The 23,012-nt window shown below is 47.0% G+C and overlaps 1 protein-coding gene across 3 annotated transcripts in view; it reads left to right on the top strand.

Moving 5' to 3' along the window:
* Window positions 1-22,506, top strand: part of SPC25 (SPC25 component of NDC80 kinetochore complex) — a 31,991-nt gene extending 9,485 nt beyond the window's left edge. For all 3 annotated transcript variants that reach the window (XM_063947925.1, XM_063947924.1, XM_063947923.1), the window contains exons 3-7: window positions 6,250-6,315; window positions 8,133-8,279; window positions 8,361-8,465; window positions 8,885-8,983; window positions 22,281-22,506. In XM_063947925.1, the coding sequence (XP_063803995.1) occupies window positions 6,250-6,315; window positions 8,133-8,279; window positions 8,361-8,465; window positions 8,885-8,983; window positions 22,281-22,411 (548 nt within the window). In that variant the 3' untranslated portion in view covers window positions 22,412-22,506. The remainder of the gene's footprint in view (window positions 1-6,249; window positions 6,316-8,132; window positions 8,280-8,360; window positions 8,466-8,884; window positions 8,984-22,280) is intronic.
* The last annotated feature ends 506 nt before the right edge of the window (window positions 22,507-23,012 follow it).

Raw genomic sequence — 23,012 nt, 5'->3', positions numbered from 1 at the left:
AGCAGTCGTTTTTCTTTACACAGAACAAGCCAAATGACCTATTTAAGTTAGCCTGAAAAAATCCAGACAAAAAAATACCAAGTGTCAAAAAAGATTTTTGCACACTTTTTCCCATTTGCTCCTGAAGGTAGGAAATTCTGGGAAGGACCCCCTGGGGTTGACGTATCAGTCTCTCGACTGTAAAAAAAAAAAAAAAAGGCGGTGCTGCCTGCCCCGGGCTCCTTAACCATAAAGGACCCTGGGGACAGAAAAATAGAGACTACACTTCTACATGGCAGCTAGTGTATCTCAAAGACCGGTCATAGCGGGTTGCTGGATGACCCATGTCATTCACACGTGGGCTTCTCAAGTTCAGGTGAGCCTCTCCGGGGATATGTCTCTGGTCACTATGGTGACTCCTGAAGCACATTCAGGACGCGTCCTGTGTGACCCGCTCAAGGAGATGGGCAATATTAATGCTAGGACTTCTGCCATGGCAGTGTAGGCACGCAGGGCCTTGTGGTTGCGACAATGGATAGCGGACGCAGAGTCCAAGCGCAGTGTGGAATCCCTCCCCTTTTCTGGCAAATGTCTCTTCGGGGTTGAGTTGGATACATGGATTTCTAAAGTTACTGCAGGGAAATCCACGTTTCTCCCCTCTGAGGCCCCGCCGGCTAGGCGTTCCGACCCGGGGCCGTCTGTTCAGTTCTTTCGGTCGAACAGATTTCGATCTAGGGTCAGAGGTGCCTCCAATGCGGCTAGAGGCACCAGAGGTAAGACAAGAAAACATGCGAACACCAGTTCTCAGGAACAGAGCACCAGTTCTGCTTCCACTAAGTCCTCAGCATGACGGTGCCCACCCACCCCGATGGGCTCTTGAGTTGGGAGCTCGACTGCGTCACTTCAGCTGCATCTGGGAAAGCTCCTTCCAGGATACCTGGGTAAGGGACCTAATTTCTCAGGGCTACAAGCTGGAGTTCGACGGTGCTCCTCTCCAACGATTTTTCAAATCAAGCTCACCGCTTTGGAGGATGCGCAAGTTACGATGCAACAGGCCATCCAAAAGTTGGTCCAGTCCCACGTCATTGTTCCAGTGACAATACAACAACGGGGAAAGGGTTATTACTCCAACCTGTTTGTGGTACCGAAGCCAAATGGTTTGTTAGGCCCATTTTGAATCTAAAGTCCTTGAACCCTTATCTCAGGGTTTTCAAGTTTAAAATGGAATCCTTAAGAGCAGTGATTGCGGGCCTGGAAGACCAGGAATTCATGGTTTCCCTGGATATCAAGGACACCTATCTTCATATTCCAATTTGGCCACCTCATCAGGCTTATCTGAGGTTTGTCCTACTGGACGATCGCTACCAGTTCCAGGCACTGCCATTCGGCCTGTCCACAGCTCTGAGGTTATTCACAAAGGTAATGGCGGAGATGATCCGGGTCCAGGGGGTCAATGTTGTCCCTTACCTGGACGATCTCCTGGTAAAAGCAAGATCCAGGGAGCTTTTATTGCTCCATATCGACCGCACTATCTAACTTCTGTCACACCATGGGTGGATTCTCAATGTACAGAAATCCCACCTGGAGCCAACTCAGCGGCTCCTGTTGCTGGATACGGTGGCCCAGAAGGTGTTCCTCCCAGAGGACAAGGCGAGAACACTCCAGGAGATGGTCCGCATGGTGCTCCGACCTGCTTGAGTATCTATCCATCTTTTCATAAGATTGTTGGGGAAGATGGTTGCCTCATACGAGGCGATCCAATATGGGAGGTTCCATGCCAGAACTTTTCAGTTTGTTCTCCTGAGCAAGTGGTCTGGATCACATCTACAGATGCACCGGGTGATACAGCTGTCACCTCAGGCCAGGATTTCCCTCCTGTGGTGGCTACAGTCCCCCAATCTCCTGGAAGGCCGGAGTTTCGGGATTCAGGATTGGATCCTCCTCACGATGGGTGCGAGTCTGAGAGGATAGGGAGCTGTCGCCCAAGGGGCTCAGTTCCAGGGCAGGTGGTCGGCTCACGAAGCCCTCCTTCAGATCAACATTCTGGAAATTTGGGCGATCTACAATGCTCTGCTTCAGGCCTCTCCTCTGCTCAAGGATCAAGCGATCCAAGTAGTCAGACAAAGCCACAGCGGTGGCGTACATCAGTTGGCAAGGAGGGACAAAAAGCAGAGCCTGCATGCGAGAGGTGTCAAAGATACTCTTCTGGGAGAAAATAAATGCAAGAGCAATATCCGTAATCTTCATTCCGGGAGTGGACTACTGGGAAGCGGACTTCCTGAGTCGTCACAATCTCCACCCGGGGGAGTGGGGACTCCAGCATCAGGTGTTTCAGCAGATCATCGACAGGTGGGGCTGACCACAAATAGACATGATAGCTTCTCGACTCAACAAGAAGCTTCACTGGTATTGCTCACGAACCAGGGACCCTCAGGCGAGGGCAGTGGATGCACTGACGTCGCCTTGGCCTTACCAGCTGGTCTACCTGTTTCCTCCGATTCCGTTGCTCCCAAGGGTGCTCAAGCGAATCAGAAATCAAGGATTCCAGGCAATTCTGATTGCCCTGGATTGGCCTCGGAGGGCGTGATACGTGGATCTTCTGGACATGTCCGTCGAAGACCCTTGGCCTTTACCACTAAGAAGAGATCTTCTTCAACATGGACTGTTCGTCTACCCGGACTTAGAGACTTCATTTGGCGGCATGGAGGTTGAGAGGAACATCCTAGCTCACTAGGGCCTTTCCAAATGAGTTATTGCTACCATGGTTCAGGACAGGAAACCTGTGTCAAAACACTATCATCATATCTGGAGGAGATATGAACGAGGAACACTCGTATCCGCCTGCGGAGTTGCACTTGGGACGTTTCCTGCAAGCTGGTGTGGATAAGGGCTTACGCCTGGGTTCTATTAAGGTCCAGATGTTGGCCCTCACAATTTTCTTCCAGAAGAAATTGGCAGTATTGCCAGAAGTTCAGACTTTCTTACAAGGAGTACTTCACATTCAACCTCCTATTTTGCCGCCCACGGCACCCTGGGATTTGAATGTAGTGTTGGAATTTCTACAGTCCTCCTGGTTTGAACCTCTGGTGACGGTAGAAGGCAAGTACCTCACGTGGAAGATGGTGATGTTACTGGCCCTGGCTTCTGATAGACGTGTCTCAGAATTGGGGGCTTTATCGTGTAAAAGTCCCTACTTAGTCTTTTACGAGGACAGAGCTGAGCTCAAAACTAGGTTAGCAGTGCCTGCCGAAGGTTGGCTCTGCGTTCCACTTGAATCAACCTATTGTGATTCCGTCCAGTTCTGGCACTTCTGCTCCTTCGGAGGCATTGGATGCTGTGCATGCCTTGAAGATCTATGTCAAGCGAACGGCTCGGATCAGAAAGACGGGTTCCTTGTTCGCAGAAAAAGGGTTGTCCTGCTTCGAAGCAGTCCTTTGCTTGTTGGATTAGGCTTGCTATCCAACAGGCCTATGTGTTGGCAGCCTTACCTGTTCCTAAGTCTCTGAAGGCCCACTCTACAAGATCGGTGGGCTCCTCCTGGGAGGCTGCCCGTGGGCTGCTACATGGTCGGGGAAGAAGACTTTTGTAAAAATTCTACAAGTTTTAATACCCTGGCCAAAGAGGATACCCAGTTGGGCAGGCGGTGCTGCAAAAGTCTCCGCACATTCTCGTCCGTTCTGGAAGCTTTGGGACGTCCCCATTGTATTAAGTTTCCCCAATATCCCTTACTGATGCTAGAGAAAATAGGATTTTTTATTTACCTACCGGTAAATCCTTTTCTCGTAGTCCATAAGGGATATTGGGCGCCCGCCTCAGTGCGTTGACCTTTCTGCGGGTTCTCTTTTTATATGGTTACCTGTTCAACGGTTGCCGTTTGTTTTTACCAACCGTTGCTGGTTGTTGTATGTTAGCAGTGATCGCAAAAACGCGCTATTGGCGCGTATTTTACCCAATTATTGATGGTGGGGACTCAAAATGAAAAAACCTCAGGACGCGCTCTGACCAGCAGCGCTGTCCTGCGCTGTCAGTGAATTTTCGTCTCCACGGCAGCAGAGGGAGGAACTTGGAAGGGGAGGAGACCATTGAGAGTGTGTTCACTCCCGCCTCCCCTCACTGTCTGCTCCGCGCGCACACCGCCCCCTCTCCTGCTGGCGCCTACCAACTTAGCCTCGACGGCCCCACCCCCTTCTGTCTGCACCGTGTCTGTATGTATGTGTGTGTGTGCAGCGGCGGCGGGATGTTTCCATGGTAACGGACAGTGGCGGCTATCAGCGCTCCTCCCGGTGCAGCCCGGCTTGAGCACCAGCGGATCCCAGTGTGAGCGGCGTTCGCCCAGTACTCCATGGCGTACAGTCAGGGGGATGGGAAGAAGAAGGTCTGCTGAAAGTAAGAGGAGAGCACAGCGCGGGGTCAGCACCGACCAGCGGGAGGCACAGCTTCACCTGGCCCGGTCCTGCACTACAGGTGACAGATGGAGGATGTGCTATTGTGCCCGGGCTAAAATCCGGAGGCTGATGTCCTGTAATGCAGGGACGGCCGAGCCTCTGCCTGCCCACAGGTCCCCTCTCTCAGTGCCTTCCTCCAAAGTTTGTGTGCAGGTTTCCTGGAGGTGGCTGCACCATTCATAGCGTCCTCCTGGCTGCGTGACTGCTGTGACTGACAGTGTGCTCTGTGGTCATGGCCTCCTCCTTGTTATGTGGCCTTAGCTAAAGTTACTCTGAGGGAGCAGAATGGTATCCGGACTCCAGGTCGACAGCAAAAAGGTCGACACACCTTAGGTCGACATGGAAAAAGGTCGACATGATTTTTTTTCAGGATTTTTTTCTTTTCTGGAACCTTTTCATACTTAGCGATCCACGTGGACTACGATTGGAACGGTAATCTGTGCCGAGCGAAGGCACCATGCCCGAAGCATGGCGAGCGTAGCGAGCCATGCGAGGGGACGCGGTGCACTAATTGGGGTTCCCGGTCACTCTACGAAGAAAACGACACCAAAAAAAACATAAACTCATGTCGACCTTTTTCCATGTCGGCCTTGTTCCTGTCTACCTTTTGTCCATGTCGACCTAAGGTGTGTCGACCAATTGGTGTCGACCTTTTTGCTGTCGACCCTGAGTCCCAGACCCGAGCAGAATACGTGTTGTGACACAAATGAAATCCCTATACATTACACTATGTTCCTGCAAACATTGCTTTTGCAGTGTCTTTACCGTAACTATCATTGATGTAAAATAGTACTGGTCACCTAGAAATCTAAGTTAGTTGTTTTTATGTTATTTTAGTCATATTGTATTGAATGATGGCATTAGCAATAGCATATTATCAGTGTACATTACTACCTCCTATCTTCTGAAAGATGGATTATTTTTGTATAAGTGCTCTACCTGGTGCAATGTGTGTAACGTGCTCTACCTGGCGCAATGTGTGTAACGTGCTCTACCTGGCGCAATGTGTGTAACGTGCTCTACCTGGCGCAATGTGTGTAATGTGCTCTACCTGGCGCAATGTGTGTAACGTGCTCTACCTGGCGCAATGTGTGAAACATGTATAGGAGGTCCTACCTGGTGCAGTGTGTACAAGCGGCACTACTATGACGTGGCCATGCCCCTTCTCCACGAAAAAAAACATGAACCTACATTTTTGCTATGGCGCACACTGTCCATTCTTCACTTTATAAGAGGGGGAGAACCAATTCAGTTTCTGCGAAAGGGCACCAAAATGTCTAGTTACAGCCCTGTTGCAGAGTGTCCTGTATGCTACACAGCCCCGCAGCACTGTCACCCTTCCCTCCTCCTCCCCCTTGCAACACTTTTATAGTGTCAAAATCAAGTCTGTGTTTTTATATTTGAATCATTAATAAGATTAATAAGAACCTTTATTCCGATGGAACCCAAAAAAGGACAGGCAGGACCCCAATTTTTAAAAGTGAGGGGTCCCTGGGGCCCACTTTTTTGGGGGCTTAGCGCAATCACTGGTTAGTAGTGTGCTGGTGAGATTTATATACCACTTTTTGTTATCATGTTCCTTTTCTCATATATGTCCTTTCTCCTTCAGGCACTGTTTTACCTATAACTGCCTGTGGGAGGGGGCATAGAGGGGAGGAGCCAGCACACCCAGTGAAGAAATTTAAAGTGCATCGGCTCCTTTGGACCCCGTCTATACCCCATCGTACTAAGTCTCCCCAATATCCCTTATGGACTACGAGGAAAGGATTTACCGGTAGGTAATTCAAATCCTATTTTTGTTACTATTGAAATCTCTATTTTGCAGATGCTTGGGAGAGAAAATATAAAGACGGGGAACTGATGATGGAGAGAGTTGGAGACTTCAACAATGGTGAGTAATTCTGCATTCCGTTCTTTACCATCCGTTTATTTCTCAGACTGGTAGATAATTTTCCAAGTGACCAACATAATACAGTATCTAATTGTCTGTCCCCCTGTCGCAGGAAATATGTAACTGAATATGAATTGGATGTGACCTTACCAGCTTGCAGCGCGCATCGCGGCACCTTTTATTTCTGGCGCACTCTTGGTGTAGTGATCTCTTCGATATACCTCTAGATATGTAACCAAAGGCTAAACTATAGGTTTTAGAAGGAATTTGTTGTTTTCCGTAACCAATATATGTAAATAGATTATCGGTAAAGCAGAACTGCTGAGGACTTGCACTAAATATGAGGGGTACACCGAGAATTCTGCCCTATTACCCACAAGGCACATTATCAGCAGGGTGTGATTGTAATGGCAGCACCAGTAACGGGGAAGCTGTGAGGTGATTTTAGCAGCGCACTGTGCAGGGAATAACTCCTCCTCCTACTTATATCATATGCTGCCTATGTCTTAACCTCCATAAATGGGGTGTCTCTCTCAGGCGGTCCATGCTTAACATGCCCGGGGAAGACACTCAGTCACTTCATCAGGGCTGAAGGAAACTAATGCTGTGTATACACTAGGACGACATGGGGAACCTGAGGTTGCGCCAAGAGAATGGCTGGTCCAGGTAAGTATACTCACCGATCAGCCGCTCGATATGTCGTCCTTACGTCACAGCTGGGCAGGCATTTGAATTTGTTTGCCCAGCTGTGTCGGCAGCCCCTGCAGCAAGTATACTGACAGCGGACCGCCTATACACACAGCCAGATCTTCAGATATATCATCCACGGCTGTGCCGCAGAGCCAACACGATATGTCTGCGAGTAACATCATTCACAGACACATCGTTTGTGCCCACCTGGCGTTATATCGGCTGTTGCGATCAAATGGACGATGTATCACTCATTGTGTACCCAGCTTTATAGAGCTCTCGCCTTCCTTGGGCGGAACAGCAGCACCCCTTTTGTATTAATGGTGGTTATCCTTTGCATACAGGCTTTCCATGTCACAGAGGGAAATGTCCACCACTCCAAGCAGACTGCTTAGTCCCGTCCCCGCAATGTATAAGAGTGAGGTGACTGATACAGCTGAGGATAAACTCAGCACTGCTTACAAGTACCGTCCCCGCAATGTATGAGAGTGAGGTGACTGATACAGCTGAGGATAAACTCAGTACTGCTTACAAGTACCGTCCCCGCAATGTATGAGAGTGAGGTGACTGATACAGCTGAGGATAAACTCAGTACTGCTTACAAGTACCGTCCCCGCAATGTATGAGAGTGAGGTGACTGATACAGCTGAGGATAAACTCAGTACTGCTTACAAGTACCGTCCCCGCAATGTATGAGAGTGAGGTGACTGGGACAGCTGGGGATAAACTCCGTTTCTGCCACAGGTCACCAGTCCCAGATCACTCGGGCAGGGTGACCTAAGTTGATGGGAGCCTATTGATAGGGACCTGCAGAAGGGCAGTAATTAGCGCTAAAGCCCGCGCGCTCAGTGTAGGTATTCAGTTGAACACCTTGACATGCATATATAGTGTGAACAAAACAATAAAAGCTACACAAGAGAAAAACAGGCCCTACTCTACAGCCACGAAACTAAAAAACTAACGAAGTTCCAGGGTGCGGCACTGAGGGGGTAGAACCATAAACCAACAAATTTGTAGTACAATTGTGACCTGCTCCAGCACTGTTGCCCTCTGCCCCAAGGTACAGTAGTGTCCACCAATATGGATGTACGAGAAATGTATTGTTTTAATACTAATTATCCACCTAGAAATAAAGGTCCTGAACAAGTGCATTGAGGAGAAGAAAGAACATGTCCTAAATGAGATGACCAAGATTAAGGAGAATGAGAAACTTAGTGCAGAGCTATCCGAAAATATCCAGACGTTACGGGATAAATTGAACCAGAAGATGGAACGTAAGACCTGTGTTATCTTCTACATTGCATTCTATGTATAACCTCAGGTGGATAATGGGATTAACAGCTCTTTTTTTTTAGTTGCCTTAGCAAATAAGAAAGCCAACAAGGACAAACTGAAGGAACTGCACAAATCGTCCGTTTTATTTAAGGAGCGCCTGGGGCTTGAAATCCGGAAACTAGCAGGTAAATACCCGTATAGAAAAGCGGGTGACACCTGACCCCGGCACACAGTGGGAACAGCCATTGTTCAATGTACAGTATAAATTTACTAGGAATTATTGACCTCACCAAGGCCATTTTGTGTGCGCAACTTATGCTCATGCCCCTGTCATGTCCTCAGATTTAGCCCACTGTGTTTATACTCATGTTAAATGAGTATAAACGTGAATAAAAGCAGCAGAACATTGAATAGCTGATGAATAAATAAGTGTATCTGTATGTCTGTCTGTCTGTATGTATATATTTAGCTGTATATCTGTTTGTATAGTAACATTCACCTTATTGTAGCTCCTGTTGTGCTGTTTTATTTTTTTCTCTATTGAAGTCACATTCAGTATGTCCATGTATTTTGAAATGCACTTATTGTCACTTTCCCTTCTCAGGTGATCGATTGCAGTTTGTCTTCAGGTGCATTAACCCAAAGGACATGGATGAGCCGTACTCCTGCATTATTTACTTTAATGAGGAGGGAGAGTATCAACGTAGGTCATGTGTATTGATGATTAAAGAACTGCAGTTATCAGGATTATTTTTACACACAAAGTCCTATACCCCTACCATACTAGGGTCACAAACTCTATTCCATCCCTCATTACCTAATCATTAGAGTGCTACGTGTGTGGGATTTCATTGGGTGCATTTTCTCTTACGTCCTAGAGGATACTGGGGTTTCATTTAGTTCCATGAGGTATAGATGGGTCCACTAGGAGCCATGGGCACTTAAGAATTTGATAGTGTGGGCTGGCTCCTCCCTCTATGCCCCTCCTACCAGACTCAGTTTAGAAAATGTGCCCGGAGGAGCCAGACATGCTTATGGAAGCTCCTGAAGAGTTTTCTGCATTTATTTTATATGTTATTTTCAGGCAGGGCTGGATGGCACCAGCCGGCCTGCTTCATGGGACTTAGTGGGAGCGGGGGAAAAGCTCAACCTCTTGAAGGGTTAATGGTCCCGTTCTCTGCTGACAGGACACTGAGCTCCTGAGGGAACTATTTGCAAGCCCCACCACGGCAAGCGTACATTCCCGCAGCACGCCGCCACACCTAACAAAGCCAGAAGAATGAAGAGTGGTGTATACTAAGCCGGTGTCCCGGTTAGCGGGGTGTAGGCCATTATGGCGGCATGAGGGTACGGAGACGCACGTCTCCAGACACAGTACACAGCTGCGTCTCTGTACACAGTACCCACACTGGCAAAAACAGCCTTAAATCAGTTTTCTCTCCATTTTAAGCACCAGATTATCTCAGCCAGTATAAAAAAGCTGGAAGACCACGCGCCATTGAAGGAGCGGGGTCTTCACTATGAGCGGATCCAGCAGCTCACCAGCGCTATTTTCCCTCTGCAGTGGACACAGAAGCTGACTGACAAGGACGCGCAGATTACCTCAGCGTTACCAGGGGGGGAGCGATTATTAATGTACTAAGTCCCCTATCAGGGTACTTTATTCTGGGCGCAGTGGGGGCTGGCTCCAAATAACTCTGTGCCTCCCTGAAGGGCTCTCTGTGGGTTAATTGTGCTTAACCCTTTCCTGTGTGTGTGTGCTGTCACATTTACATTATGTCAGGCAAAGAGTGTGCTTTTTGTACAGCGTAGTGTTCCTCTTCACTGGGGGGGGGGGGCTCACTACTGGGTACTCAGGGCAGTGCACCTTCCCAGAATAGCGGGGCTGAGCCGGAGTGGGTTAATTCCGAAATTATCCCGCAATGAGAAAGAGACGCAATACTTAAGACAGACTGTGGTTGAGTTTATGATTGATTAGAGACTCAACCAGCGTCTCAATCCCCTCCCATTTGTCCGCAAAAACGATCGCTGGCCCATATCCTGCAGTCTGACGCTGACGGGTCAGACATGGAGGCGGTGGATTTGGAGTGGGGGATGCTACTCTGTCACAGGGAATAGAGGCTCTTATAGAGGCTATCAGAGATGTTCTGCAAATTCCTGATAAGGTGTCAGAGGAGTGTGAGGAATCTTATTTTAATGTAAAAAAGAGGTCCTCAGTTACTCTTCCTGCGTCAAAGGAATTGAATACCCTGTTTGAAGAACCGTGGGTTAATCCTGATAAGAAATTTCAAATCCCTAAAAGGTTACTCTCATCTTTTCCTTTGGAGGATAGTAAAAAATGGTAAAATCAACTGATAGTGGACGCATCAGTCTCTAGGCCGTCACGAAAAATTGTATTGCCTGTCCCTGGTGCAGCCTGATTGTAAGATTGAGACTACACTCAATTCATTGTACACAGCTGCTGGGGTGGCCCAGAGACCCACTACTGCATGTTCGTGAATCACAAAAGCCATTGCTAAATGGTCAGGTAACCTAATTGAGGGGTTAGATTCCTTGTCTACGGGGGAGGTTGTTTTACTCCTGCAGCATATATAGGACTCTGCGAACTTTATGGTGGAAGCCATAAAAGAGATAGGCTTGCTTAATGCACGCACTACCGCTATGGCAGTGTCAGCACGCAGGGGCTTGTGGCTACGCCAGTGGACTGCTGATGCAGACTTCAGGAAAGGCATGGAAGGCCTACCATTCTCAGGAGAGGCCTTGTTTGGAGATAAACTAAACAAATGGATCTCCAAAGCTGCTGCGGGTAAGTCTGTGTATCTTCCTTCCGCAGCTCCCCCAGCCAGGAAAGCTTATTCAGCTTCATATTTACAGTCCTTTCGGACGGCCAAGTTTATGGGCAAATCCAGAGGTGCTTCTACCGCCTCCAGAGGCGAAAGAGGTAAACCACGCAAACCATCAACTGCAGGTGCTCAGGAACAGAGCTCAGGCTCTGCTTCCTCAAAGCCTTCAGCATGACAGTGGACCGCGATGCCTGGAGGGCTGTCAGGTAGGAGCCCGACTAAAATTCTTCAGTCACATCTGGTCAAGTTCGTGACTGGATCCCTGGGTCATAGATCTTATTTCCCAGGGCTACAGACTGGAGTTCCAAGAGTCTCCCACCTCACAGATTCTTCAAATCAGGCTTACTAGTTTCACAAGAGGCAATTATAACTTTACAGCAGGCCATCCAAAAACTGGTACAGACTCAAGTCATTGTTCCAGTTCCACCTCATCTTCACAATAAAAGGTACTATTCCAACTTGTTTGTAGTACCGAAACCGGATGGTTCGGTACGGCAGATTCTGAACCTCAAGTCCTTGAACCCGTTCTTAAGAGTGTTCAAGATGGAGTCTCTGGGAGCGGTGATCTCAGGACTGGAGGAAGGGGAATTCGTAGTGTCTCTTGATATCGAGGATGCGTACCTTCACATTCCGATCTGGCCGCCTCATCAGGCTTATCTACGGTTTGCACTGCAGGACTGTCACTACCAGTTCCAGGCCCTGCTGTTTGGTCTCTCCACGGCACCGAGGGTATTCACCAAAGTGATGGCAGAGATGATGTTTATACTCCGCAAACAGGGAGTGAATATAATTCCGTACCTAGACGATCTCCTGATAAAGGCACAGTTCTTGGAGAGGTTACTGGACAGCAATGGTCTCTTAACCAAACTTCTCCAGGATCACGGGTGGATTCTAAACCTTCTGAAATTTCACCTAGAATCAGCACAGAGGCGTCCATTCCTGGGAATGATACTGGACACGGAGTCGCAGAAAGTGTTCATTCTGTTGGGAAAGGCATTGGTAATCCAGCTGATGGTTCGGGAAGTTCAGAAGCCAACCCGGATATCGGTGCATCTATGCATTTGCTTTCTGGGGGAAATGGTGGCCTCTTTCGAGGCGCTTCAATATGTAAGGATTCACGCAAGAACTTTCCAGCTCGATTTGTTGGACAAATGGTCCAGATTGCATCTTCACATACACCAGAGGATCCGTCTGTCACCAAAAGCCAGGATCTCCCTTCTGTGGTGGATACAGACTTCTCACCTCGTCGAGGTTCGGAATTCAGAACTGGATCCTGTTAACCACGGACGCAAGCCTCAGAGGTTGGGATGCAGTCACCCAGGGGGAGCAGTTTCAAGGAAGGTGGTCAAGTCAGGAAGTCATCCTTCCAATCAACATTCTGGAACTCAGGGCGATATACAGCGCCCTTCTGCAGGCCTCACATCTTCTTCAAGATCGGGCCATTCAGGTCCAGTTGGACAATAAGACGGCAGTGACGTACATAAACCGACAGGGCGGAATGAAATGAATAGCAGCAATGTCAGAGGTGTCAAGAATTCTCCTCTGGGCAGAAAAAACCGCTGTGGCGTTATCAGCGGTCTTAATTCCGGGAGTAGACAACTGGGAAGCAGACTTCCTCAGCAGACACGACCTGCACCCGGGGGAGTGGGGCTTTCACCCGGAAGTGTTTAGATGCTTGACACGAAAATGGGGATATCCACAAATCGACATGATGGCCTCTTGTCTCAGCAAGAAGCTCAAGCGGTATTGTTCCAGGTCGAGAGACCCACAGGCAGTGGCGGTAGACGCTCTGACGACTCCATGGGTCTATCTGATGGTGTACGTGTTTCCTCCACTTCCTCTGATCCCAAGAATTCTAAAAAGAATAAAAAGGGAAAAGGTTCAAGCAATACTCCTTGCTTCGGACTGGCCAAGAAGGGCTTGGTACTTGGACCTTCTGGAGATGCTCCTCGAAGATACCTGGCCTCTACCTCTTTGTGAGGATCTTTTGCAACAGGGCCTGTTCGTCTATCAAGACTTTCTGCGGCTACATTTGACTGCATAGAAGTTGAACGGCTGATTTTAGCCAGAAGAGGGATCCCTAACAAAGTTATCCCGACTGTGATCCAAGCCAGGAAGGGGGTAACGTCTACACATTACCACCGTATTTAGAAGAAATACGACTCTTGGTGTGAGAGCAGAAATTATTCTGTGGTGGAATTTCATCTGGGACGTTTCCTGCTTTTTCTGTAGTCCGGAGTGGGTGTGAACGTTTCCTGCTTTTTCTGTAGTCAGGAGTGGGTGTGGGCCTACGTCTGGGCTCCATAAAAGTCCAGATTTCGGCCTTGTCCATTTTCTTTCAAAAACTTCTCTCCCTGAGTTCCAGACATCCTTGAAAGGTGTTCTGCACATCCAACCTCCCTTTGTGCCTCCCACGGCACCTTGGGATCTCAATTTGGTGCTGCAGTTCCTCCAATTGGACTGGTTTGAACCGTTACAGGAGGTGGACGTAAAATATCTATCTTTGTCTCAAAAATGTCCCTATTTAATTTTCCATGAGGACAGAGCTGAACTCAGAACTCGTCAGCAATTTCTTGACACAGCTCGTCACAGGAAATCTCTGTGGACTCACTGTTTGTTCTTTACGATCCCAATAAGATTGGGTGTCCTGCTTCAAAGCAGTCTATTGGACGTTGGATCAGGCTCACTATCCAGCATGCTTATTCCATGGTAGGCTTGCCGGTTCTAAAATCTGTACAGGCCCACTCTACTAGGTCGGTGGGTTCCTCTTGAGCGGCTGCCTGGGGTGTCTCGGCCTAACCGCTCTGCCGAGCAGCTACTTGGTCAGGTTCGAACACGTTTGCAAAGTTCTATAAGTTTGATACCTTGGGCTCTGAGGACCTTCAGTTTGGTCAATCAGTTCTGCAGGATCCTAAGCACTCTCCCACCCGGTTTAGAAGCTTTGGTACTTCCCCATGGTACTAAATGGAACCCCAGTATCCTCTAGGACGTAAGAGAAAAGAGGATTTTAATTACCTCTCGTAGTCCGTAGAGGATACTGGGCGCCTGCCCAGTGCTTCGTTCGTCCTGCACTGTTACTTGGTTAAGTATTGTTGTTGGGTTCAGCCGTTGCTGTTCCTGTTCCAAGTTTGGTTAGCATGGCTCTCCTCTTGTTTGTGTGTGCTGGTTCGGAATCTCACCACTATCCTTTTATATCCTTCTCTTAAAGTATGTCTGTCTCCTCGGGCACAGTTTCCTAGACTGAGTCTGGTAGGAGGGGAATAGAGGGAGGAGCCAGCCAACACTATCAAATTCTTAAAGTGCCCATGGCTCCTAGTGGACCCGTCTATACCCCATGGTACTAAATGGAACCCCAGTATCCTCTATGGACTACAAGAAAAGGATTTACCGGTAGGTAATTAAAATTCTATTTCTCTTATGTCCTAGAGGATGCTGGGGTCCACATTAGTACCATGGGGTATAGACTGGTCCACCAGGAGCCATTGGCACTTTTAAGAGTTTGAGAGTGTGGGCTGGCTCCTCCATCTATGCCCCTCCTGCCAGACTCAGTTTAGAAAATGTGCCCGGAGGAGCCGGTCACAGCTAGGGGAGCTCTACAGAGCTTTTCTAGAAAATACACGTTATGGTAAGAACCTAAAGTTGATAACGTGATTTCTCTTATGTCCACAGGATAACATTGGGATATGCCGGAGCGACAGCGGAAATGGCACCAAACAGTCACGAGCTTTCTGGCCTCCCAGGATGCATCGGGGCTTCTCCATATAATCCCGCCCACTGACTCAGTCAAATCAGTTATTTCCACAGCAGTTAGGCAGGAGCATCAGTTAGAAACCTATTCAGGCGATAAGAACACACATGCACACCCTTCCATGCAAGAGGGAAGAGGTTTAGTGATTGTAAAGATCCTCAAATCAGGTGCGTCAGGGTGGGACCCCTGTGGATACCTGTGGACATAAGAGAAATCACGTTATCAACGGTAAGTTCTTACCATAACGTATATTTCTCTGGCTGGGTCCAGAGGTTATCCACAGGATAACATTGGGATTCCCAAAGCCAGTTTTAGTGGTGGGGACGCTCTTGATTACACAGGAGAACCTTTCGCCCGAATTCAGCGTCATGAGAGGCAGAAGTATCCAAGGCATAATGTCTAATGAAAGTGTTAATGGAAGACCATGTGGCTGCCTTACAAATCTGTTCTGCTGAAGCACCATGTTTTGCGGCCCATGAAGGACCTACCTTACGTGTAGAGTGAGCAGAGACATTAGCCAGAGTAGGGAGATCAGCACGAGAATAAGCTTCTGAAATTGTCATTCGGAGCCATCTTGCCAGCGTCTGTTTACTAGCAGGCCAACCTCTTCTATGAAATCCGTAGAGGATGAAGAGAGAATCTGTTTTTCTGATGGCACTAGTACGATCTATGTAGATCCTTAATGCTCTGACCACGTCCAGCGACGCTTCTCCCGCAGAAAGTCCCGATACCTGAAAAGCTGGGACTACAATCTCTTCATTAAGGTGAAACTTTGAAACCACCTTCGGAAGATAAGGCAGTTCTCAGAACTAGATCTGGTTATCTGGAAAAAAAACTTAGGAAAGGAGACTTACACGACAGTGCTCCTAAATCTGACACTCTTCTAGCTGACGCCATTGCCAGTAGAAAGAGTACTTTAGCCGTTAACCATTTAAGATCTGCTCTCTTAAGTGGTTCAACCGGTGGTCCCTGAAGGATTTTAAGAACCAGATTCAAATCCCAGGGAGCTGCAGGAGGAACAAATGGAGGTTGAATATGTACAACTCCCTGAAAGAAAGTACGCACATCCTGTAAGTCAGCAATCTTTCTCTGAAACCATACAGTTAATGCTGATAATTGAACTCTCAAGGAAGCTACTTTCAATCCCTTATCCAATCCTGCTTGAAGGAAATCCAAAATCCTGGATACTTTAAAAGATCTTGGATTCAAACTTTTTTCACTACACCAATGAATATAGGCTTGCCATATTCGATTATAAATACGAGCTGAAGAAGGCTTTCTTGCTCTAAGCAAAGTTTGAATTGTTTTGAAAATCCTCTAGCTTCTAGGATAGAGGTTTCAATAGCCACGCCGTCAAAGACAGACGATCCAGATGGCTGTGATAACAAGGACCCTGCATTAGTAGATCTGGACGTTGGGGGAGCAGTATTGGAGCTTCCACAGACATCCTTAGTAGATCTGTGTACCAATGCCTTCTGGGCCAAGCTGGAGCTATTAGAATTATGGCTCCCTTTGCTTGCTTTATGTTTCTCACTACCCTGGGTAACAGGGAGATTGGAGGGAACAGATATGCCAGATGAAACTTCAAATTCACTGACAGTGCATCTACAAGGATCGCTCCAGGATCCTTTGTTCTTGATCCGTTTAATGGAACTTTGTTGTTCAGACAAGATGCCATGAGATCTATCTCTGGCAGACCCCATCTGTTCACTATAGTCTGAAACATTTCTGGATGTACTGCCCATTTGGTTTCCTGAATGGTGTGTCGACTGAGAAAAACAGCTTCCCAGTTCAGTACTCCTGGAACAAACACTGCTGACAGTGCTGGAAGATGGAGCTCTGCCCACCTTAGTAAGTGAGTTACTTCCTCCATCAATCTTTTGCTGTGAGTTCCTCCCTGATGATTGAGGTACGCTATCGCTGTTGCATTGTCTGAGCGGATCTGGACTGGTCTTCCTTGCAAACTGTCCTTTGCCTGAACTAGAGCCATATAAATGGCCCTTATTTCCAACAGATTTATTGGCAGGCGACTTTCCCTTATGGTCCATTTTCCCTGGAACCAAAGGCTTTCGAGTACTGCTCCCCAGCCTTGAAGACTGGCATCTGTTGTCAGGACTTTCCATTCCTTTATCCAGAAGGGTCTCCCCTTGTTTAAATGGTCCCTCTGTAGCCACCAAGCTAGAGACCTTTTTACGTTTACCGGAAACTTTATCATCTGTCTTTTTATTGTCTGATGATTTCCGTTCCATTTGGTCAGAATAAGGTGCTGTAGAGGTCTGGAGTGGAATTGTGCATATTCCACCATGTCGAAGGTTGACACCATCAGACCCAACAGTCGCATTGCTGCATGGACTGACATTGTCTGAGTGTGCAACAACTCCTGAATCATGACCTTCACTTTGGCTATCGTTTTCTCGGGTAAGAAAACCCTATGTAGACCTGAATCCAATATGGCCCCCAAATGAACCATCCGCTGTGACGGATTCAGAGACGACTTTTCCCAGTTTATGAGCCACCCGTGTCTTTGTAGACAAACTACTGTCTGTTGAAGATGGCTCAAAAGTAATTCCTGCGAATGTGCTAGGATTAAAAGGTCGTCGAGGTATAGAAATATTCTTATCCCCTGCTTGCGGAGATAAGCTGCCATAACCACCATAATTTTGGTAAACACCCTGGGTGCTGTTGCTAGCCCGAAGGGCAAGGCTTGGAACTGAAAATGTTGCTGGAGGATGGCAAACCTGAGGTAACATTGATGAGACCTTGCTATAGGCACATGTAGGTAAGCATCCTGTATATCCAGAGATACCATGTAATTTCCCGTTTCCATAGCCAACACTATATAGCGTAACGTCTCCATGTGGAACCTTGGAATCCAAATGTATTTGTTTAACATTTTGAGATTGAGAATTGGTCGGAATGACCCATTTGGCTTCTGAATCAAAAATAGATTGGAGTAAATACCCTGTCCCCGTTGTGATGGGGTACCGGGATAATCACACCAGACTGAAGCAATTTCTGAACTGCTTCTTGCAGGGCATTGGCCTTCAACTCTATACGAGACGGGCTGGTGCAAAAAAAACCTTTGAGGAGGCTGCCTCCTGAATGGGAACCCATAACCGAGAGATACCACCTTCTGCACCCATGCATCTGTCGTCGACTGTTGCCATATCTGTGCAAAATGAAGGAGTCGGCCCCCAACCCTAGAATCCTCCAGGCGGAGGCCCGTCTCCTCAGGCTGATGGCTTCTGTTCAGGCTTGGTAGCTGACTTTCTACTAGCCCATTGCTTCCTACCCCTGGCTGATCTACTGAACTGGGGTTGCTTAGACTCCTCTTTAGATTTTGCTTTGACTTGCCATCGGAATGGCCGAAATTTTGAACCCCTAGTCTTAGGGCTATAACTAACCGGAAATCTGACTTTTTTTAATTCAGCTTCTGATTCTAGAATATCTGACAATTGTTTCCCAAACAATATACCAATGAAAGGCAATGCTTCCAGAGCTTTCTTGGATTCTGCATCTGCTTTCCAAGTGCGCAGCCAAACTGCTCTACGAGAGGCTACTGTCAAGGCTGATGCTTTAGAAGTAATCGCACAAATATCAATTGCTGCTTCTTCAAATATTGCGCAGCTTGTCTTATATGGCCTAGATAATACTCCTGCTCCCTGGTAGGAGGGGAGAGGACATTCTCTAGTTCCTCCCCCATTCTATCATTGCCCTTGCCATCCAGGCTAAAGCCATAGCATGCCTTGTCACTGCCCCAGAGAGAGAAAATAAATATATATATATATATATATATATATATATATATATATATAATATATTATTTTTTTTTAAAAGAAACTATCTACTCTTCTATCTGTGACATCATTTAGTGACGTAGATGGCAATGGTAAAATAGATTTACGCACAAGTCGAACAACATGTGCATCTACTCTAGGAGGAACTTCTCTTTTTGAACAGTCCACAGCTGGAAAGGGATAGTAATAATCCCTAAAATAGTTAACAAAGGGGGTAATTCCAAGTTGATCATAGCAGGATTTTTGATAGCAGTTGGGCAAAATCATGTGCACTGCAGGGGAGGCAGATATAACATGTGTAGAGAGAGTAAGATTTGGGTGGGTTATTTTGTTTCTGTGCAGGGTAAATACTGGCTGCTTTATTTTTACACTGCAAATTAGATTGCAGATTGAACACACCCCACCCAAATCTAACTCTCTCTGCACATGTTATATCTGCCTCCCCTGCAGTGCACATGGTTTTGCCCAATTGCTAACAAAAATCCTGCTGCGATCAACTTGGAATTACCCCCAAAGCTGCTCCAGGCCAGGCTTGAACTCACAACTTTTAGCATTGCTCAACAGATACAGTCTTATAAGTACCACGCACTTCCATTGCATCACTGGAGCACTGTTTAAATACAGGTGCCTTAGATTTTGACACTGCTTTGGCTGATTCTTCCAGAGACAGAATAGCCTTCATGCATCAATAAGGTCAGCTATATCTGATCATCATATGGGGTATTTGAATTCATCTTGTGTAGTCTGTAACATGGATGTATCTACCCTGGTTTTAATAGCCTGGCTATTTGTAAAAGCTGCTGAAACCATAAGGAGGGAGCTGCATGTATGGGTTAACAGTGTAACCTATTCACGGGGGTGGAAGTGCAGGTGCTAATCTGCCAGCAATTGCAGACAAGGTCTGTGCGACCACACCCCTCTTGCAGGGCGTTGCCCCTCATAAGTAAAATACTAGTCTATTCCATGCAAAATCACTATACCAGATAAGCTTATTAAGGGTGTAGAGCCCTGATAAAGTATCTCGTCACTTTTGCCGCTCACAGACAAGGTAAATAATCCATTTTTACAAATACTACTCTCTTTTGTGACTGAAAATCACTTATATAGATATAGAAGTGATATCAATCTTACCACAATCCGTGTACCTGATTTGAGGTTCAGAAACAATACTGACACACACATAAAAGTCAGCACACATACTAGCAGTCAGTCACGTGTTAAAATATTAGACATTGTCATATGAGAATACAATCAACCATAAAAATTACTTACAAGTAAATGGGACAATTGTATTTCTGTTTAACCAGTTTTTTCAGACATATCATGCAGAAAACAACAGTAATGTACAGGCCTCATATGCAATATGTACCAAAAATTAACAATTCATACTAACAAGTAGAGAGAATTTTAAGTACTGTATAGCCCATTTCTCCATAGAGTGGGATACAGGGAGACTCACCACACTTCCATATCCATCAATACGCTCGCAAGACGCTGAGTGGATTCAGACGCTATTAGTATACACTGCCGCTCTTGTTGACTGATGAGAGACATTGAACAATAAGTGTATGCAGACGCTCCTGTCTGCGACCGGGTCTAGGCGGAAAGTCTAGTGTACACCATCGCAGCGTTTAAGCTGCGACCAAGTACCCTCGTGAAGCGTCTGAGCCGGAAGTGAGGTCATAAGTTCAGGGATGGGAGACGCTCCGGCCACAGCCTGGTTACGTCTGCTAGACCTGCTAGAATCATCCGACACAGACGCCCGTCGAGACAGCACTATACCGCGAAGGTAAGTGTTGTTGCAACCCCGGTGGAGAGTTGTTGGAGCGACTCTTTCTAGCATGCGTTTAAGACGCTGTTAAGAAAAGTCACTCAAAAAAAAAACATAGTAAGCCTTTAAAAATAAAATAATAAAGTCTTCAGGCTGCTTTTAACTGCAGCCCTGTGACCATGGTCCGGCTCCTGCCGTACCAAACAAAAAACTGATTTGACCGAGTCAGTGGGCGAGATTATATGGAGAAGCCCCGAAGCATCCTGGGAGGCCAGAAAGCTCGTGACTGTTTGGTACCATTTCCGCTGTCGCTCTGGCATATCCGGATGTTATCTAACCTGTGGACCCAGCCAGAGAGAGTTTATTTTTAGAGTTTATTATTTTGCAGGGAGGCTGCTGGCAACAGCCTCCCTGCAGCAAGGGACTAAGGCGGGGAGCAGTGTCCGCCCTGCGGGTCTGGGCCACTGTCTCCGCTGACTGGACACTGAGCTCCAGAGGGGTCTGATCGTTCTCCGCCACAGGGGACCGCTCGCCCCAGCAGCATGCCGCCAACCCCTTACAGAGCTGAAGAAGTGGTGAGTGAGACACCGACCTCCCTAGCAAGCGGGGGGCTGGTGTGAAGATGGCAGCAGCGTGGAGGGAGCGCAATATTAACTGCGCTTCTGGGAAGGCTCAGCGGCACATGGTGCGGCGCTGTGAGGTTGAACACGTTTGCTAAGTTCTCCAAGTTCGATACTTTGACCAAACTTTAGGTTCTCAGAGGCCAATCAGTTCTGAAGGAGCCTCCGCGCTCTCCCTCCCGTTCTGGGAGCTTTGGTACATCCCCATGGTACTAATATGGACCCCAGCATCCTCTAGGACGTAAGAGACAATAGGAATTTAATTACCTACCGGTAAATCCTTTTCTCGTAGTCCGTAGAGGATGCTGGGCGCCTGCCCAGCACTTTGTTAACCTGCTATGGTTCATTCAGTACTGCTTTGTTCTTAGTTTAGTACTGTTGTTACTTGGTTAAATAATGTTGTTCAGCCGTTGCTGAGTTTGCAAGCTGGTTAGCTTGGTTTTCCTTGTATGTGTGAGCTGGTGTGAATCTAACCACTATCTGTGTAAATTCCTTTTCTCGAAGTTGTCCGTCTCCTCGGTTTCTAAACTGAGTCTGGTAGGAGGGGCATAGAGTGAGGAGCCAGCCCACACTATCAGTCTTAAAGTGCCCATGGCTCCTAGAGGACCCGTCTATACCCCATGGTACTAATGTGGACCCCAGCATCCTCTACGGACTACGAGAAAAGTATTTACCGGTAGGTAATTAAAATCCTATTTTCTGCACACCAATAAGAAAAGTCCCTACTAGGTAATCGGCCAATTGTAGGCACTGCCAGAGATGGTGACAATACGTTTACATATGGGATGCAGTTAATATACCGGCTGTTGGTATATGTTGGCCGTTGAAGCTCGCCAGCGGACCCGAATCGTGGCGAGCGCACTCGCTGACGGGATACTGACAGCTAGCATCCCGTCAGCCAAGATTACATATTCCTTACATATAAAGTTGACAGAAAAACATTCACATTTGTACATTCTATGGGGGAGATTCAAATGTTTGAAAAGTCAGTTGGGTGTTTTGTTTTTTCCTGTCTATTAGATAGGGAAAAACAGACTCCCAGCTGACTTTTCAGACATTTGAATCTCCCCCTATGACTCTACATGAATATACATATTAGTATGTACAAGACTATACATATTGACTTCTACAAGTGACCATTTTCTTTCACACTGAATCAAGTTGTATCTTAATTAGACTCTGGATTTAATGCCCATTGACCAGCATGAATTCTGTTTGCAGTTACAGGGTGTGATCCACCGTTGGAGTGTATTGATGAGTACGAAAGGAAAGTGCGGGAGACTAAGAACTTCTCAGCACTTCTTGCCAATCTGCGCAAATCCTTTGTTGCATTATGTAATAAAGTAAAATGACTTGGTGTTTTTGAAGTTTATTATATATCCAGTTTTTTCTTGTTTTATATTGTTATAGTAATAAAGCTTCCACCTGAGATGGGAATTTATTGATAGAGCAGTGATGTATTTAACCCTTAATTGTACGCTTTCCATAACGGAATAAATGCAGAGCAATTAATCTGATCTGCTGGCACTGAACCAGCGTTTCTCAACCTCTGTCCTGAAAGCACACGAACAGTCCAGGTTTTAATGGTTGAGCATAGATTGTAAAATCAAAATAATTGCGATAAGTCACCTGCATTCAAGTAAGGCTATCCTTAAAACCTGAACTGTTAGGTGTCTTGAGGACTGAAGTTGGGAAACACTGCACTAGACCAAAGGTAATGTTGAAGAATATTGTTACCTGCACACAGTGGACTAAAATTCTATTTATGGACACTGAGTAGAATCTCCTGGTTGTGTGAAATAGAACATGAAAGGGGCATTCCCAGGTAGGATGAAATGAGCCCCCTTCTAATCACATAGGAGCTGCTCCATGAAGCCCAGGTGGGAAAAGGGTTGTGGCCATGTTGACACTCTCCTTCTGAATGGCGTACAAATAGCACACCCTACGGCATGG

Source organism: Pseudophryne corroboree, chromosome 12 (genome assembly GCF_028390025.1).
Source record: "Pseudophryne corroboree isolate aPseCor3 chromosome 12, aPseCor3.hap2, whole genome shotgun sequence".
NCBI classification, from domain to species: Eukaryota; Metazoa; Chordata; class Amphibia; order Anura; family Myobatrachidae; genus Pseudophryne; species Pseudophryne corroboree.
Note: the sequence above shows the minus strand (reverse complement) of the source record. Positions and strands in the feature narration are given on the sequence as shown.